The sequence below is a fragment of the Oncorhynchus tshawytscha genome, linkage group LG01 (genome assembly GCF_018296145.1).
Source record: "Oncorhynchus tshawytscha isolate Ot180627B linkage group LG01, Otsh_v2.0, whole genome shotgun sequence".
In the NCBI taxonomy this organism is placed as follows: Eukaryota; Metazoa; Chordata; class Actinopteri; order Salmoniformes; family Salmonidae; genus Oncorhynchus; species Oncorhynchus tshawytscha.
The window spans coordinates 63,478,109-63,497,810 of record NC_056429.1 but is presented as its reverse complement, the minus strand read 5'-3'; the positions used below and the strand labels follow the sequence as shown (position 1 = coordinate 63,497,810).

The following is a 19,702-nucleotide window of genomic DNA, read 5'->3' as shown; positions in this document are numbered from 1 at the left end:
GCTCTCCATCCAACCTCACTGAGCTCGAGCTGTTTTGCAAGGAGGAATGGGAAAAAATGTCAGTCTCTCGATGTGCAAAACTGATAGAGACATACCCCAAGCGACTTACAGCTGTAATCGCAGCAAAAGATGGCGCTACAAAGTATTAACTTAAGGGGGCTGAATAATTTTGCACGCCCAATTTTTCAGTTTTTGATTTGTTAAAAAAGTTTGAAATATCCAATAAATGTTGTTCCACTTCATGATTGTGTCCCACTTGTTGTTGATTCTTCACAAAAAAAATACAGTTTTATATCTTTATGTTTGAAGCCTGAAATGTGGCAAAAGGTCGCAAAGTTCAAGGGGGCCGAATACTTTCGCAAGGCACTGTATGTGGGTGTATGATGGAATGGGAGTGCTGAAAGAGTTCTATTGTGTGCATATCAAATGCATCTTCATCAGAACCCCCCCTAATGGTATCCTTAACCATTCTGTCATCCTTAAGACAACAATGAAAACAAAAACACACCCACATCCAGTTCATGACCAGCTTTCTTGCTGTTCTGTTTGAAGACGAACACCTCAGCACAGTGCCAGAGGGATTTCTGATATTCTGTGGGATGTGAGAGCAGCTGCTGTGGTGACGCTGAATACTGCTCCAGTACCTGTTCCCCAGATGTGGGTCTGGACTGGTTTGGACTGGCTTCAGTTCCCATGGCAGCCATGTCAGTGTGGTGCTCTGTTGTGTTGATGGCACAGACAAAGAAAGCTCCACCTCGCCCTGATTACTCTCTTGTTTATTAGGATTGTCACAAATCTGGACGGCACACTTGATTAATGAGTAAACGAACAGGATGTGACATTGTGGCACAGTGTCAGGGCAGTGCTCGGCACATATGGGAGGCTGACAGGGAGAGGGGGGGGTCTGGGTAAATGGCTGAAAATAGCTGAGGGTCTCCAGTGTTTTGTAGTGTTATGCATGGAGTTGTTTTACACATCAATGTATTTGTCTTTGTGGCAAAATAACAATGTTGACAGCATGGCATGCAACTATACGTACGCAAATGTAGCAGAATGATGTTGTTACCATAGATTATGCACAGGCATTTTATTTCAAAGGAGTTGTACAAAGGACTCTTATTTTGATAGAGCAGAGGTGACTGGGTCAAGGGGTCCTCTCAAGAGGTGATACATTCATTTTTGGAGTAATTTACATTGTATGTGTATTTTAACACAGCTGGGTTGCTGTCATTTAATTTGATGTAAAAGCACTAAACTGTATTATCTCATGTTTAAAACAGTGTGTAATGTCAGGTTTGATAGTGCATCCTTGGTTTGTTTAGTCCATTTGTTTGGTAACCTGTTGCTTCCCCTTTAATTGTCCTCTCGTCTGCCTATCCTTGGGAGAAGGTATGTTGTCCTCTGCAGAATGCTCAATGAGGTTAAGAAGAATCCTAGTGCATCAATTGAAGACTTACAGAAATCTCTGGAACATTCTAACATCTCTGTTGACGAGTCTACGATACGTAAAATACTAAACAATAATGATGTTCATGGGAGGGCACCACGGAAGAAGCCACTGCTGTCCAAAAAAACCCATTGCTGCACGTCTGAAGTTTGCAAAAGAGCACCTGGATGTTCCACAGCACTACTGGCATAATATTCTGTGGACAGATTAAACTAAAGTTGAGTTGTTTGGAAGGAACACACAACACAATGTGTGGAGAAAAAAGGCACAGCACACCAACATCAAAACCTCAACTGTAAAGTATGGTGGAGGGAGCATCATGGTTTGCGTCTGCTATACTGCTTCAGGGCCTGGACAGCTTGCTATCATCGATGGAATAACACATTCCCAAGTTTATCAAGGCTTTTTGCAGGAGAATGTAAGGCTCTGTCCACCAATTGAAGGTCAACAGACGTTGGGTGATGCAACAGGACAACGACCCAAAACACAGAAGTAAATCAACAACAGAATGGCTTCAACAGAAGAAAATACGCCTTCTGGAGTGTCCCAGTGAGAGTCCTGACCTCAACCCGATTGAGATGCTGTGGCATGACCTCAAGAGAGCGGTTCACACCAGACATCAAAAGAATATTGCTTAATAACTGAAACAGTTTTTTAAAAAGAGGAATGGTCCAAAATTCTTCCTGACCGTTGTACAGGTCTGATCCGCAACTACAGAAAATGTTTGGTTGAGGTTATTGCTTCCAAAGGAGGATCAACCAGTTATTAAATCCAAGGGTTCACATACTTTTCCGACCCTGCAATGTGAATGTTTACACAGTGTGTTCAATAAAGACATGAAAACGTATAATTGTTTGTGTGTTATTAGTTTAATCACACTGTGTTTGTCTATTGTTGTGACCTAGATGAAGATCAGATCAAATAGTATGACCAATTTAAGCAGAAATCCAAGTCATTCCAAAGGGTTACCATACTTTTTCTTACCCCTGTAATTATACTTACCATGCATGAGAGCGTTTTAAGAAGTTTGATTTACTGTAACTCGCTAGCTAGGTTAGCCACGCAGCCTGTGGGGTATGACGGTGTAATGTTTCCATGTACTTAACGGTTTGCTGTACCCTGACAGGTGCGCAAGAGCATTTCTGCAAGAGCTGACAATGCAAACTGTTTCTGTCAACGCCGTGCAGGTGGCAAATAAATACCCACAGATCAATCCAGTTCTCAGAGTGACGTTATTTCCCGACGCAGCACATATAGCATGCTACACAAACCTTTTCATATGCTTGTGCTTTCTTGTGTGAGTTGTGCTTTACTATATATATATATATTTTTTTAACTAGGCAAGTCAGTTAAGAACAAATATTTTTCTTATTTTCAATGACGGCCTATTAACACGGGTGTAAACCGCCTTGTTCAGGGGAAGAACAACAGATTTTGACCTTGTCAGCTCGGGGGATTCGTTTACTAGTCAGCACAGCATTGCCATCGCAGTGTGATTCTGCATGTGTGGTAACCTTTCGGTTACTAGTCCAACACTCTAACCACTTGTCTACCTGCCGCCCCTGACTGCATGTAGTTACTGTGTGTCATTTGTTGCTATTCTGTGTGAGTGTTCATGTTTTTTTGTATTTCTTTTTGTTCTTTAGTATGGATAGTGACTGGTGGTCCAATACGTTAGTATTTAAACTGTACAATATGATATAAAAAATGTTCCTCTGTGTTCTGTGTGGATGAATGTTACTGTACCTCCAGCTCTCCACAGTCACACTCCTCTCCCTCCTCCACATATCCGTTGCCACACTTCTGTCCCCCGTAGAGCACCTTGACCTCAGGCATGTTGTACAGACACATCCCCACTCCCTTCTCCAGACTGGCTGCCAGGTCCTTCTTACTGCAGGTGCTGAACACAGTAGGAAATGGATACCTGAGGGGCAAAGACAATGGCAACTTGTTGAGTGCAAAGTGTTGCTATGGAGATACACTGTTACATTCAACCAGTTGTGTGCACAATCCTTTGATATGGGCACAACCAATATAGAATGTTCCTGGCGTTCAAGGTCAGAGTTTCCATAAAATAGTCCAACAGGATATTACGTTCAAGAATGATCTGATTCATTCCCAAATGTATGTAATTCCCGGTTCAAATTTGCTTTAAAAGTAAATTTAGGATAAGTGAATTCATAAGTAAATGTACTTCTTAGATTACTTTTAAATTCAGAAAGGATACACAATGACAACTTTCTGTTTTCTGAATGACATTAAAATTCAGCATATAAAAATGTGCTAGTTAAAGTTTCTTCCACTTGTGCGAGTCTGACCACAAGTCAGAGACCGCTACGATGACACACCAAATGCTTTTGCTGGATCATTTTTGTTATTATTTTTTAAAGTTTTTTTTATTTTACCCAGTTTTCTTCCCAATTTCGTGGTATCCAATTGTTAGTAGTTACTATCTTGTCTCATCGCTACAAGTCCGTACGGGCTCGGGAGAGAAGAAGGTCGAAAGCCATGCGTCCTCCGAAACACAACCCAACCAAGCCGCACTGCTTCTTTAACACAGCGCGCATCCAACCAGGAAGCCAGCCACACCAATGTGTCGGAGGAAACACCGTGCACCTGGCGACCTGGTTAGCGTGCACTGCGCTTGGCCTGCCACAGGTGTCGCTGGTGCACGATGAGACAAGGATATCCCTACCGGCCAAACCCTCCCTAACCCGGACGACGCTAGGCCAATTGTGAGTCGCCCCACGGACCTCCCGGTCGCGGCCGGCTGCATCAGAGCCTGGGCGTGAACCTCTGGAGTCTCTGGTGGCACAGCTAGCACTGCAATGCAGTGCCCTAGACCACTGCGCCACCCGGGAGGCCGTTTTTTTTTTGTCTCCTTCTGAGTAAACCAAAAGTGAGTTTGGGTAATCCAAAAGTTACATTACTGATTATAAATTTAGACAGGTAACTAGTAACTGTAACAGATTACATTTAGAAAGTAACCTTCCCAACCATGCTTATTCATTCATAAGGCCTTGGCACATATTTAACGGTCTACCGACATCAGTTGTGCTCTGATTCGACACAGTTTCATAAGCACAAAGACAAACAAACAAACAAGCAATACAACAAAGCGACACAGCTTGGTCTGCAAGCCCCTTAGTTCATAAATATGTATCCGCCGCTCAGGCAGACCTAAGTCTTCAATCACAGAGGATCTTGGGTAATCTGGGCCGTTTGAAGAAACCGACTTCTGAAGTGGAGGGCTATGGGGAAATTACGCATGCCTCTTAGTGCGTGTCTGTGTGTCTTCAACAACAACATCATATTCTACTTATACCACGCGGTGAAGCATATTTTAAACATAATGATCAGATCTGATCAGACCTTTAGCTGCAGCCAAGCTTGTGGCACATACAGTACATTGACATTCTTATTAGACTTTTAACCAGTCTGTGTATGTCTACATAAGAAAGTAAGAAAATCGGAAATAAAAACATCCTACATGTAGAGAAATGTCTGTTTGTAACAGCTGTCCTCCCTGGGGGTTTCTGTGATAACAGAGTGTGTATCGTATGTACCAACCAACCAACCACAGGAGGAGAGATGGATACACACTGCTGCTTCACCTCATTATCAACCCCTGTCCTCCTCTAACCTCCCTCCCATCACCCTGACAACTCTGACAGTAAGAGACTAAAGCCAAAGGACAGAACACTGGACGTGACAAATCTGTAATTACAGTACTATAAATGGCAGCAAGTGGGCTGAGCCAGAGACTTATAGGCCTACAACACAACTATACTGTATGACTCTAGGCTGGCCTACCTTCAGTATGTAAAGCTGGCTAATGATACAGTGTACAGGACTGGTATTGGCAGGTGGCTGGCACAAAAAAAGATGTTTTGGGTAAGCTTGCAATCTGACAGTGAGCGGTGTCGTGAGTGGTGAAGATGGGGAGTTGGCTCTGGACAGGCGACATTTTGAAAAGCCTTCTTAAAAAGCAACAGATGAGGATAAGGGCTGGCACCGAGCTAAGAGGCTGGTGTGGATCGAGCAAGATGGCCAGGAGGGTGATGGTTGGCATGGCATTGTGGAGAAGCTGACATCAGACATGACTGCTTCAATAAGTCAGAGGACTAAAAGGACTGAGAGTTTTGGCACTGGGTGGACCAGGTTGGTAAACTTGTCATTGCATGGCCAAAAAAGGTTTGAAGATAAACCTTGACATTGGACATAATCACTTCCTTTAACAGGACATTACACAGAGTCAAGTTGTAAGAATTTGTTCTTAACTGACTTGCCTGGTTAAATTAAGGTAGCTAAAACTTGGCATCTGGTTTGTGAGGGGGATCTGTGATGCTTCGCCTCCGCCTAGGGGGGATTTGGCAGCTGTAATTCTATGGACGTTGCACTGTCATCAGTTCACTCTTTTGCCTGCTAGGGGCATAGAGGTAAGGCGGACCAGCCAGAAAACACATTGTGCTTCCTCCTTACCACTGAGGAAAAACACACTGAACTCTCACTTACAACATCTCCCTGGAAGTAGTGATGACCACCACCACGTCAACATGTCTGCTGCCCTAATCCACTTGCTATGGTTCTAGATGTGTTTACCCCTGCTCTTTAGGAAGGACCAAAGCTAGGGTGAGCAGGCCACTGAGCAGGCCCTCGTAAATAGAATGCCTGCTGCTGATAACACACCAGAGCGGTGGAACCCCATGATCTGTGTTGGGAAAAAACACAGGCTGAGAAAGCTTAACTCCACTAGCAGACAAAGCAATCTGCTCCGACCAGCCTGAGACTGTCCATCATCTCCTCCCCAGCTGAGGACCCAGAGCAGGTCCACCAGGCCTGGGGAGAGGCGTGGGCTCTGCTCTCTTGTCCCCTCTAGTCTTTAAATACAGTTGTGGAATTTGGATCCCCCTACACTCCAGTGACTGTTTTATCAGCTGATGCCATGTGCCGGCTACACCGTCCAGGAAATGATATTACAATACGTTTCAGTGGATAACATTAGCTTAAAATCCCCATCTTTTCTCCACGTGCAGTCAAGCAATGTAGATCTAATTAGGACTAGGAGGTGTCGGGGCGGACGCCACATAATGGTCGTAGAGTATCTCAAACCTAGTCATCCTGCAGAGCCTGATTGACGGACAGTATGACATTTCTGTCATTTCATAACTAAATAAGGTACTTCAAAAAACCCTTCGATGGCACAACCTCATTCATATTCTGATCACGCCTTGATAGCTCATAAGATGAATGGGTGTTCATATCTTACTTAGAGCAATGATGACAGACAGCACCTTTTGTACTCCCGGGGGGCTCAGATGCCGACAGCCTGGGTTATTACTAACAGGAGTTCAATGCCAGGCAGACACACAGAGGGAAAGAGGAAATGGATATGATCTGATGTGCTCTTTCGTCAGCCGGTCTGAGGAATTACACAGAACTGATTTACATTTTTCCTTGGAACGCTCTGAAAGTAGAGAGGGCAAGGACAACAATCTGCACTGCAGTCATTTTCAGGTCGCCAGTGCTCAATGTCTCCTCCTCTGCGACAACAAGGCCTTGTAAATCTCTGTTGACTTCTGACATAGAGGATTTGGGACCCTCCGTGGTCATGCCACACATGCAGAATCACACTGCGATGGCAATGCTGTGCTGAGGCAGATTTTGGGCTGCCACCCCGGGTGACTAACAACAGCGTTTCTCGGAATCTTAGCCTACATCAGGGGGCCCAGAAGACTGTTGTCAGTCTAGTCAAGTCAAACAAGGAGCCACTGGGTTCAGTGGCGGAGTAAATACCAAGGAGGATAGGACGCTAGCATGGCTGTCTGTGGAGGTGGTGGGTGAGGAGACTCTCCGCAACATAAAAGTAAACTGCGACACACACAGACATGGACGCATGCTGACGCACAATTCAGTCAACCAAGCCCATAATTAGTCAATGTTCCCTCAACCCCTTCCTACCTTGACATTGGTAGTTATTTCCCCCTCTCCAGAAGTTCATCTTGAGTGTGCAGCCCAGTTATACACTGTGCTGCGGATCTGATACAGCCCCCTAACTGGGACTACCCAAAAGAAAACTTATTTGAGGCTGTCTGTGCTGCCACAAGTGACACAATCCACGAGCATGGAAATTCCCCACCATCCCTGTGGCTTTCTCGGCTCTCTCACTCGAAGATCTGACATACTTCAAATCAGGAGCCCACCTTTCTTTGGGATCGTCTTTATGTACACTATGCAAACACGATCGTGTAACTGTATATTCCAACTAAGCCCACCACATCTCTGTCTCCATCTCTTTCTCTCTCCCTCTGCTCTTCTATTACAAATCAAATGCAGTAAATAAACGGCCACTGGCCACTTAGCACTTGTCTAGCCTAGCAAAAACCTGTCTCAGTGGATCTCTCTCTGAGCCCCTGATTATAGTTGGCAGCGTCAGTGATAATCACATCATTTAGATGCAGCCTGTCCTCCACTCCATTAGCAAGTCTGAGTAAAGAATGTCCCGACACAACACCCAGGCAGCTACACAGGGGTCACTGGCTGCCTGCCTGTTCCTCGGCTTCTCACATTCTGAAGATGAAGCAGGACTGAGGGACTGGACAGTGTGCACTATGGCAAAGAAGGCAGAAAACTGTGAGGAGGAAGTGAGTTTCAGATTGGACTACTGAAATGACTGGTTTTGTCAACAAGCCACTGTTAATTCAGCCCGGAGGCAGATATGTTTGACTGGCTGAAATAAGGTATTGCATATCCAGCTGACGTGTATATGTGAACGAATGAACGCACACACACACATTGTGCACATATTTAGCATACACACCAATAAACACACAGAACTGCAATGCCTTATTTCTGTGTGTGCTCAGGGCCTTTCAGCTGAAGTGAACAGAGGACATTGTAGGATTGTTCCCAATGATCCATCATTCTGTTGAAAACAGGGCTTTGTCTGAGTTCTAGTTTAACTGGGGTTTAGCCCTGAGTTTCTCGAGTAGAAATGTTTTCACCTCAGAAAAACAGGCATGGCAATACAGTATTTCCTTATCTGCACTGCCTTACAGTGTGTCAATTAAAACACACATACTGTGTTAACAAATATACAATACCTGACAACAGGGTGTAAGAATAACCAGTTTTGATTACGCTAACTTGGTGGTCACTCATCACTCATCATTAAATTGGGAAGATGGTGATTCTAGTGACCGTCGTTTCAACTGAATTTATTTGTGACCTACTGAACTCCTAAAATTAACTTAAAGGCCTAATGCAGTCAAAAACGTGATTTCCTGTGTTTTATATACACTGAGTATAACCAAACATTAGGAACACCTTCCTATTGAGTTGCACCCCACCTTTGCCTTTAAGAACAGCCTCAATTCGTTGTGGCATGGACCCATGTTGACTCCAATGCTTCCCACAGTTGTGTCAAGTTGCAAGAGAAAGGCCATAATGTATTATTCCAGCCTGGCTGCAATTTAGATTGTGTAGCCACTAGATGGTAGCAGTGTACGTGCAAAGTTTTAGACTGATCCAACAAACCATTGCATTTCTGTTCAAAATGTTGTATCAAGACTGCCCAAATATGCCTAATTTGTTTATTAATAACATTTCATGTTCAAAACTGTGCACTCTCCTCAAACAATAGCATGGTCTTCTTTCACTGTAATAGCTACTGTAAATTGGACAGTGCAGTTACATTAACAAGAATGTAAGCTTTCTGCCAATATCAGATATGTCTATGTCCTGGGAACTTTTCTTGTTACTTACAAACTCATGCTAATCGCATTAGCCTACGTTAGCTCAACCGTCCCATGGAAGGGACACCGATCCCGAAGAAGATTTATTTTTAACCTGTCTCCTCCCCTTCATCTACACTGATTGAAGAGGATTTAACAGGTGACATCAATAAGGGATCATAGCTTTCACCTGGATAGGCTATGTCATTGAAAGAGCAGGTGTACTCAATGTTTTGTATACCCAGTCTATAAATCCATACTATGAGGTTTGAATGATACTGTGAAAATTATGATAATGCCCTTTTAGTGTAAAACCTGTTTGAAAAGACTGCCTGGAATTTCAGCCTGTTTTGGTGAGATGGTATTTTGGCTTGCCTGGTGACATCACCAAGACATCGCCAATAACAGCTAGTTTTCCGTTTTCTCCTCCCCACTCAGACCACTCCAAGACAGTCCTAGAAAAATTATTTCTTTAGAAATAGCTCTTTTCTAAGAAGCTATATATACATTTTTATAAACAAATTTAATTGAAAACAATCACAGTAAGATTCTTATTTGATAGCCAGATATGATTTGATATTGAGATAAAAACATCTGGCCTTTGACACTAACAGATACCCTGAATACACTAAAGGTGAATTCATTTCATGACTTTTCATGATTTTTTCTCAATTAATGTCGCATTAGTATAACAGAATGAGCTCACTGCCAACTCTGGTGAAGAGTTTTTCGGCTATTTTTTGGGTAAAAGGTCATCATTTTTTCTGTCTGACTTCAGCAAGCGGATAACGGTCTTTCACTTATTCACAGACCTGATGGCATTTATTTTCGAAGGATGCCCTTGCAAGCCCTGCGCGGTTTCCTTCCAGTGTGTTGCTATGTTGTTTTATGAGCACATAATTGAGAATAGTGTTACCGTGTTTTTCATGGCCTGGCTCCAATGACAACAGCGAGAGCCTGGGCCAGTGAAAACACAGAGAGCCCAGAGCCAGAGGGACTGTCGTCAAACAGGCTGTGAATCAGCTGTGTCCGACAGCCGCCCACCCCTCAGATTCTACCCATGATCCTCAGCAGCTCAGTTCTGAACAGGCGCCCTCGGATGTACTGTACTGCTCAGGATGCAGCTGAATTTTCTCAATTTTCAATTCCGATGGCAATAACAGACTCCACTGCTTGGGCACCCATCTGTCTATCTACTCTTTTCCTCTTCTTTCCCTCTCTCAAACGGAGGTGGAATCCATCCCAAACACATCCATCCGTCTACACGCCCAGACACAGCATCAGATAAAACTAATTGTCATCAGACCAAGGGTGAAATCTCATATTACGCACACGGTACACCTTATCTGACCACTGTTGACACAGAAACAGTCAGATGGTCCATCAGTCGAGGCGTTATCATGAGATCCCAGGCTGGGGGCAGGTGAGAATCTGTGAGCAGCCTCTCTGTCTTCAGGCTGAGAGGTTGTTCCCAGCCCTCAAAAAGATGCATGGCCATCCACACATTAACAAGGACACACAGGCAACTAGTGTTTACATGAGATAACGATCAACCCTGTACAAGCTGTGAAGGCATTCATCTTGTCTTAATGGTCTATTAGCAGAAGGTTAAAACGCGTTGCGTTGCGTTTCTAATTTATTCTGAAAAGTTGAGGAATGAATGGGAACTTAATTTGCATGCTCGTAAAGTGTACAGTTGATTTGGGAGGCGAAGTTAAACTGTTACACATTGATGAGAGAAAAGGGACTATCTGAAAATGCCAAGGTTGATGTAACCTCCATTTCAATTCCAGCCAGTACAGATAAACTGAAAGCTATATTTTCCTAAAATGACTGGAATTGATAGAGCTGACCCACCATCCTCTTTGACTCTGTTTAAAAAAATAATTTCTCAATGAGACAACACAGTATTTATAACCCATTCATATGGTTGGACTGGACCATTGGCATCACTCACCCAGTGGAGGGGGTCATGATGCAGCCCCCACGGTCCACTGTCATCCTGCAGCCACACCCCCGCTCCGGGGTGTCGTGGTTCATGCCAAAGTTATGCCCCAGCTCATGTGCTAAAGTGACAGCTGCACCCAGGGGATTTTCCGAATGGTCCTACAGTGGAAAAACAACATAAGTTCACATTCGGTTTGAAACTGAGATAAAAAGTTGAAGCGATAACACCTTTCTATATTATTAGAACATCACAACAAAGCCTTGCATTGTATAATGTCTAGCATGGATAATTAAGCAACAGCACGATATGTTAGTTCATAGAGTTCAGTGGATATATCCATCGATGTTTGGAAGATAATGGATGTTGCATAGAGTAAAGAGCTGCAAGGTACAGTAGTACATTAGAGCCCATTATCCCTTAGTTCAATACATATCTGTCTTAGTTCGGTTGACTCACAGTGGTTCCATTAGGTCCAACTGCCCAGTGATCCACATTTCATTACACATTCTGCTCATGGAGGATAGGAGCTGATCAGTTTGTCTGCTGTTCCCTCACCAACCCCAACCAACCCTAATCACACACTACTGCCGGCGGGGACAGATGCTGGGAAGCAATAAAAACTTGGTGCATTATGACATTTTAGTGAACATATAAGCTAGCCAACTGTCCTTCAGAAGGAGAGAGGGTACAGGGAGGGGAGGGGAGGGGGGTGTAAAGAGATAGGGAGAGGGGAGAAGTGATGGAGAAAAACCTAGTAAAAATGTGACAAACAGAAAGCTACTAGACAGAGAAAGGCAGAGTTGCATGCATGCAGAGAGATTGGAATGAAGACTGAAAGAAAGTGCAGCAAAGACACTGATTGACATGGAGAGACAAAGAGAAGAACACAAGGGAACAATAGAAGTGAAGGTAAGACTGGCTGCTGTAGCTTGCTGCACAGTTAAGTGCTGAGAGTGCACAGCAGCAAACACAACAGCAGTATAAATTATGAAGGTCCCGGCCCATGGAGCTTTACACACACAGACACACTCTGTGGATGTGTGTCTTCACTACTCCACAGGCCGAGATAGGTACACCAGGTGAACCACAGCCACAGCCATGAATTATGTATACACACACTGAAATACACACATGCACGCACACATACAGCACTGAATATACTGGAGGATTCTGGAGACAGAAAGACTTGTCTCAGTCATTTAATGTTTCCCCTACGTGGATGCTGTCGTCCAATGCGACACAACAAGTAGGATTATGAACCAGACATTTTCTTAATCCATAAGTCCCTACTGTATGTAGGTCTCTAGTCTAAAGAGCCTAACAACTCGTCTGATTTACACTGCTCTGTACATACTGTAGGACTACTATTATGTCCATAATAAACTCCTGCGCTTTCCCTTTACAGAGGGTCGTATGTCAGGGCCCTATGTAAAGCAAAGCTATTTCTGCCCTGATTACAGAGCTGCGTGGTGGGACCAGTTTCCTGGGGGGTTTCGTGGAAGGATGAGAACTACGTCCCTCCCAGCCCCGTCATGTTTGAGAGGTCTCGTGGATGTGGTGTGGATATACTGCTCGCATCACGGCTGAGCGCCTCTTCACAAGCACTGTAATTGAAGAGAGTGGATTGACGTAGGTGAAGTCAGAGTCAGCCCTTCAAAGCAGCCCTAAGATAGCTACATTGGTGAGAACAAAACCGGGTTAGTTTGGTCATGAAGGGGTTTTACGGTCTTTCTGAAGTAGTTTCAAGACATGCAGGGGATATTTTATCTCCCAAAACATGATGATTGTATTCGTTTACATTTAACGACAAACCCACAGTGGTTGACGTATAAACGTTTCTGGCGAAATTTGTTTTAAAAACCCAGCGATGTACAAACTGTGAAATTCAACCTACACGTGGACCAAATAAAGGGGGTTGGAGCTGATAACATATGTTGAAATACAAAGTGGTTCATCTGGTCCTTCGGCCCTATAACTCAATACATGGTTCTTTAATCCTGCTCCAAGCCTTTGCCATGTGTGAGTAATGGGAAGGACAAACATCTGGAAATAACCAGCCAACCCTGGCCAGAAGGAAAACATATCTATTAATGGGAAATACACCTCTTTGTTGAAGCTGCATAGTAGGGGCTGACTCTGAGAAGGGAACTGCCTGGCGATTTAGTACGGGTATCGAGTGATACAGTGGGGACGGAAACAAAGTTCATTTTTGCTCATTGCATAACTTGACTGTGTGGGCTGTGCGTGGTAGTGAGTAAAGGGCATTCTATTTTGACATTTAGTATATGGCCTGGCACAAATAATTTATCACTCCTCATAAAAATGTTAATGTGTCTTGTTTAAGCTCCGTGTACAATGACTTACCTCAAACCCACATCCCCGTACATTTATAACTAGACTGGGGACTGGGTGGTTCAATGATGAAAAAGCTTCCAATAACCTTGGATGGTGTGTGTGTGTGTGTGTGTGTGTGTGTGTACATGGATGTGAATATCCTGGTGTTTACAATCATCATTTCTCCGACAGCCCTCACAAAACAATGAACAGTGAAAAACCTTTTCTTCACACGCCGTCTCTGGATAGTGTTGAGCTGAGTGTGAGGTTGAGGTTGTGCTCACCATGACGATGCCTCCAGACTGCTCCACTGTGCACATGCTCATGATGGGAGCCATGCCAATGGTGGTACCCTGGAAGTACACCCCACTGGGGGGAAGGGGGTTGAGGAGAGGTAAAGAAGGTGACTTCAGGGGTTAAATACATACTAAGAATCCTATCATAGTCTATTTGTTTCCCAAATCACAAACGACTGAAGCTTCTATACGAATCAGAAACGGTATGGGCTGTATGACTTCTATAGCTGTGTCACTTCGTTTTGAGTGTGTGCTTCAGGTATTTGTTTATGAGATTGTGTACTGTAGAATCTCCACCTGATGAGCTGAGCGTTGTCGTGCGATTTTGTAGGCAGCAGTTTGACTTTCCTCCAGTCTAGGAACTCATGCAGGGTGTTGAAGGGGTCCTGAGTGACAGGACACTTATCAGAGTCGCTCCATACCTCCAGGCCCACCAGGGCAACGCGGATGTTCAGGACCCTGTAGAACTGAGGGGCAGTGAGTAGAATGATGCATTGTTTTACTACCATCTTAGGATCTCTCCCATATAAACAATACATATAGATGTGTTTTATTTAAATAAAAAGGTAGTATGGATAAATGGCTGGGGACTGGCTTGGGAGCAGGTTGGCATTTATTATCAGGAATCTTGCCCTGGAGGTAGCTCTGCAGAGTGGTCACTAGCTGACACAGCCAAAGTTATAATATCTGATTTTAAACCTAAAACGAACCTTAACCACACTGCTAACCCTAGTGCATAACCCTATCCTTAAATTAAGACCCCAAAATCATGCATGTTTACTATATAGCACATTTTGCCTTTGAAGCTGGCCCATCTAGTGGAAATCACTGAGTTCTAACTCCAGGGCAAGATTCATGACAAAACGTCGACTTGGGATTCTATGATACCATTTTAGATGGACTAAAAGCAGTTGTGAGAGACTGACATTAGCCTGGGATGACATTAATGTGTGCTGTCAGAGGTATTTCTATTTGAAACATATGATAGATCTCTCCTGTGCATTGGGGAGGTGGAGGTTTTACCTTGTCCACGTAATTGGCTATCTCTGCCAGTCTCTGCTTCACCCTCTCAACATCCTTCCCCTGTTTCTGAAACTGAACACGCAACCCAGGGTGAATATTGTTAGATGTTAGTAAGCAAAGAAATACATTAATAGTGGATGAAATGAGTACAAGGTCATGGAAGTAGTATACAGTACTGCAGACTGGGTTCAATATCATTTGAACAAGTGTGACGATGTGCCTGTGAGACATCGTCACGTTGGGACATTTCCCTCCATTGCTTCATACACAAATGAACAGATTTTTTTGGTCCAGACATTATTATTATAAAATCATTATTGATATTATACAGTATAAGAACACAAACGCCAGAGTCTGGTTTATATAATTTATTTAGAAACGTACCACTGTATTCTCTTTGTTTGATGCTGCTAGCCCGCTCTACTCAACACATTATTTTGGAACTGGCTTCCTAGGGGAGCATCCGTTGGTGATGTTCAGGGATTTAGGAAAAGGTAGCACGCCTCTCGTTATTTGTTTTTTCCTGTTGAAAACATTTTCAGGATCTGTGGGTCCCCTGCGGGACGTTGAGCTAACATAGGCTAATGCGATTAGCATGAGGTTGTAAGTAACAAGGACATTTCCCAGGACATAGACATATTATGTCCAACGTTTCAACAGACAAGCTGTCTTCATCAGGGTATAATGACAAACACTGTGAGATCTCATTTATATAGTGTCAAAAGACACACACTTTCCTAGGCTGTCATTGTAAATAAGAATTTGTTCTTAATTGACTTGCCTAGTTAAATAAAGGTTAAATAATTTAAAATAAATAAAAGTCACTGATGTGATCTTCCTGTCTGGGTTTGGCGCCACTCTCGGGTAAGTGCTGTGGGGGAGATCTATGTGGGCTATACTCAGCCTAAAGCATTATGTCTTTGTTGTAAATGTTTTGGCGCCAAACTGTGGCAGTTGTGAAAAAAGTCAATAGTTGGAAGAGTTGCAGAGTTATTTTGCCATTGTTAATTCATTGTAAATAAGAATTTGTTCTTAACTGACTTCCATAGTTAAATAAAGATGAAATAAAAATTATTTACAAAAAATAATTAGATGTTTTTTTCCCCCATTATTTTCTCTTGAACCATATGGTATATTCTCTAGAAATGCATGGACACAGATATACAAAAATGAATACTACATATGAATATATATATTTTTAAAGTTATGCAAGTATAAATTACCAAAGATCTCTGGCTTTGCCCTCGACCGGTCCAGGTCATATCTATGTGGCAGATGTTCCTCAGTGAGCATGGGTGGTTCAGTATAGTCCCCAGCACCTATTCACGTTATTGTCCCTCAGGGGTCATCCTTTTTTCCCTGTACATGCTTCTCCTTGGTGACATCATCCACAATCATAACATGCAGTTTCAACTGTATGCGGATGACACACAGCTTTATATATCAATCAGACCTAGTGACCAAGCTAGCTATAGCTCACAACCCCTCACAAGTTTCTTGCTGATATCAAATGTTGGATGTCTGACAACTTTCTCCAACTCAATGATACGAAATCAGAGGTTGTTTTATTTGGTCCCCCTTCTTTAACTCTGACCTAAACGTCCAGCTGCATGTAAAGAAGGTTGTCCAGTCTGCTTTTATCATCAGAGAAATATAGCTAAAGTCAAGTATTTTATCTCAGTCACTGATCTGGAGAGACTTCTACCTGCTTTTATTTCCTCACTCCTAGATTACTGTAACTCTTTGTATACATGTCTGTCAGAAATCACTCCATCGTCTACAGTTAAAAACGCTGCAGCTCAGCTTTTTATAGGCACCAGAAAATCTGTCCATATCACAGCTATTTGAGCTTCTCTACACTGGCTACCAGTCACTTTCAGAATAGATCAAAAATATATATGAATCACGTTTAAGGCTAGGCTTGGCTTAGCTCCATCCTATATCTCTGATCTTTCATCTCCTTACACGTCAGGACGCAGCCTGAGATCCTCTGGCAGGGCACTGTTGACCATTCCAAAGTCTAGGTCGAAAACAAAAGGAGACTGGGCATTTGCTATTAGGGCTAGACTTTGGAATGGTCTGCTAGACGAGATCAGGCTTGCAGATTCAGTGTCTGTTTTTAAATACCTACTGAAGACACACTTTTATAAAGATGCTTTCAATGTATGATTTGAATTAGCTATATCTGTCTTTGTTTCTAAGTTAGTCACTTTTATTTTATGATGTGAATAACTTTGTTACCTGTATTGAAAAGCACTATACAAACAAAGTTATTTGTATAGAGCTTATGCAAATAAGACAATTATTCTATTGCCATAGATCACCTGTTAATTACCAAAATTACTGAAGATTCCGGTAACCTCTGTACATTACTGGTAGCTCTGCAACCCTAGCAGTACAGTATAATGGTCGTTTCTGGAGAAATGGCATGGCCCATATGTTACAGATATCTTCAACCAGTCTGGAAGGGAAGGTATAACATGTTGGACAGGTTGTCAAGCTGAGGTCCATCAGGATCTGGGCTCATCTCAGAAACAATTGGCGAGAGAACGGGGAGCATGTGCATTGGCAGAAATGGCATGTGAGAGGCATCGGATGCAATCCAAGGTGAGACAGACTCTCCTTTTTCATCCCACTGTGCATCCACCTGCTTGTGTATACTGTGTGTAGACCTACTTAGTCAGCTACATCCAGCCTGGCCCTTATAGAGCAGCACAAGCAAGTGGGTCCTCTCCTCCTCTCTCTTCCAGTTCAGGTCAATAGTATCAGCTAGGGGCAGCCAAGGGGAAATCCCGGTGCGAGCGTTTCTCTCCTTCTTCTGTATCCACACCGTTTCCTGTTTCCTGTCTAGTCCACTGGGGAATTGTTTAGCACTTCCCGTGGAATACGGCTGCCACCGACGACCGCACTGTAGCAGCACACTGACCTAATTCTGCCGTTACCATGAGGATTTGTTCTTGCTTTGTTAAAATCTTGCCTATTTTCTTCTGAAAAGTCTGTGTGTCTCTAGCCGTTCTGAATGGGCACACCACATACTGTAGTCATGGTAATGATAGGTAGGGCGACACTAGGACTATTATCTATGCATTTTAATTCATTATAGATACATTACCTCTCTGTTGTCTGCAACGATGATCAGCTCTACATATTTGGTAGTCTTCTGAGCGTGCCTCTTGTGCTGTGATGCAGAGAAAGGGGGGAGTGCAGAAAACTCATCATTTGAACAAAATCTTTACTCAAGGACATGGACATTCTAAATTTAACCACTCCTTTCTCCTCCTCAAAGTCCCGACTTTTTTTTTAGCTTTGTAAACAACGCTCACTTTCGCACAACTTCTAGTGAGTCCACATTAGGTTATTTATGTTAAAGCTACTTCAAAAATATTGCTTATCAATCTTTCAAAAGGCTCCTGTCACGGAATCACCTGTGATTTCAACTTCACATTGAAGGCCTACACACCAGTGGCAAAAGCTTCATAAAAAAAGCCTATTACTCATGTGCTTAGTCACGCAGAGAGCAGACAGGTTTCTATGAAATATCCTGTCCCATCATAGTGCTCCTGTTCTTTTTATCAAGCTTTTAAAGCTCCAATATTGGAAACTGATGATTCACTGTGTCAGTGAGTGTCTTGGTTATTATTTCTGAAGGAAAGGGTAGGATCAGGATTGATAATGGATGCAGGCAGGTACTGTAGGTGGTGGCAGATGGACCTGTACACCTGCTACATGGAGACTGGTGTGGGGAGCTGTGCCCATGCTCCTGCCCTGGCCCTGATATAGGACTCTGGAGCCAGGGAAAGAGTAAGGGCAAGGTTGGATCTCTACCATGGTTCATGTGCTGGTCTGAGCGCCAATTCAAGTACAAAACCAAGTACAAAACCAATACAGTTCAAGCCCTGGTTTCTGTTTACAGCGAAAATTGCCCTCATTGTTTATAATCGATCATACTGCCACAAAAATCCATCATCTTTGTTACAACAGTATGGTAAAAATAAGTTTGATCCTACCTATGAGGCAATAGCTATAAAGGCATGCATCAATTTACAAATTAACAATAAACATCTCTCTAAGGACCCCTGGCTTGCCATTACAAAACAAATTCCATATCAGCATGTTTCAAATGGTGTCATGTGTTATATCAGAGAAATTAAGACATAGGTGTTTCCATAGTGAATCCTGTCAGTCGGCAAATCAATTGCTTTCCCACCATGAAAGGTGGCATCATCCCCGCTCAGATTGTTAACAAACCCAGAACATTGTGTTACAGACACTCTCAGACAGCTATCTGGATGACAATGTCATAAGTCCATGAGCCCACGCTCCTACATCACTCTCTATCTATCTCACTGATACCATTATTCCAGATCCCATACAACATGAATCCATTATCAAGCTCTTCCTTTTGAACATCTTCTAGATCTAATGTTTTGATCTGATAGCTTTAGCATGAGCATTTTTGTTAATGGAATGCTACAGTACCAATATTTCTAATGTGGTATTTGATGGAGGTAATCTGAAGGAAATGGTCAGAAGAAAAACTTAGTTGTTGTCGATGAGCCTCACCCTGGTACTGAATGTTCTGAAAGGGCTTCTTAGATGGTTGTCAGGTGTAACAGAGGACATGTTGAAGCCATGACCACAGGTTCCAGAGGACAGGTTGAGGTTTTCCCCTCGGTAAATGATGTGTGTGTAATTGTCCTGGTCCAACGATGGTTCAAGGATGAAGGTCTTATTTTCAAGTGAGATGAAACCCCTGTAAGACAAGGGGAGATGAGGCAAAGCTGTTCAACAGATCTGGCATAATAAATTGACTGCGTGGACAAAGCATTCCGTGACCAGAAGGGGGAAGCCATGTTGATTTTTGACTGCATGTTAAGCTATGGTCAGAAATGTTTGTAATTAGGAAAATGTTTATAGTTTA

At 43.1% G+C, this 19,702-nt stretch overlaps 1 protein-coding gene across 2 annotated transcripts in view; it reads right to left on the bottom strand.

Annotated features, from left to right (window-relative positions):
- LOC112254711 (disintegrin and metalloproteinase domain-containing protein 12) overlaps positions 1 to 19,702 on the bottom strand; it is a 140,742-nt gene that overhangs the window by 17,472 nt on the left and 103,568 nt on the right. For both annotated transcript variants that reach the window (XM_024427498.2, XM_024427504.2), the window contains exons 6-12: positions 19,345 to 19,534; positions 17,894 to 17,959; positions 14,782 to 14,853; positions 14,056 to 14,225; positions 13,747 to 13,831; positions 11,138 to 11,286; positions 3,194 to 3,371 (exon numbers count right to left, since the gene is read on the bottom strand). In XM_024427498.2, the coding sequence (XP_024283266.1) occupies positions 3,194 to 3,371; positions 11,138 to 11,286; positions 13,747 to 13,831; positions 14,056 to 14,225; positions 14,782 to 14,853; positions 17,894 to 17,959; positions 19,345 to 19,534 (910 nt within the window). The remainder of the gene's footprint in view (positions 1 to 3,193; positions 3,372 to 11,137; positions 11,287 to 13,746; positions 13,832 to 14,055; positions 14,226 to 14,781; positions 14,854 to 17,893; positions 17,960 to 19,344; positions 19,535 to 19,702) is intronic.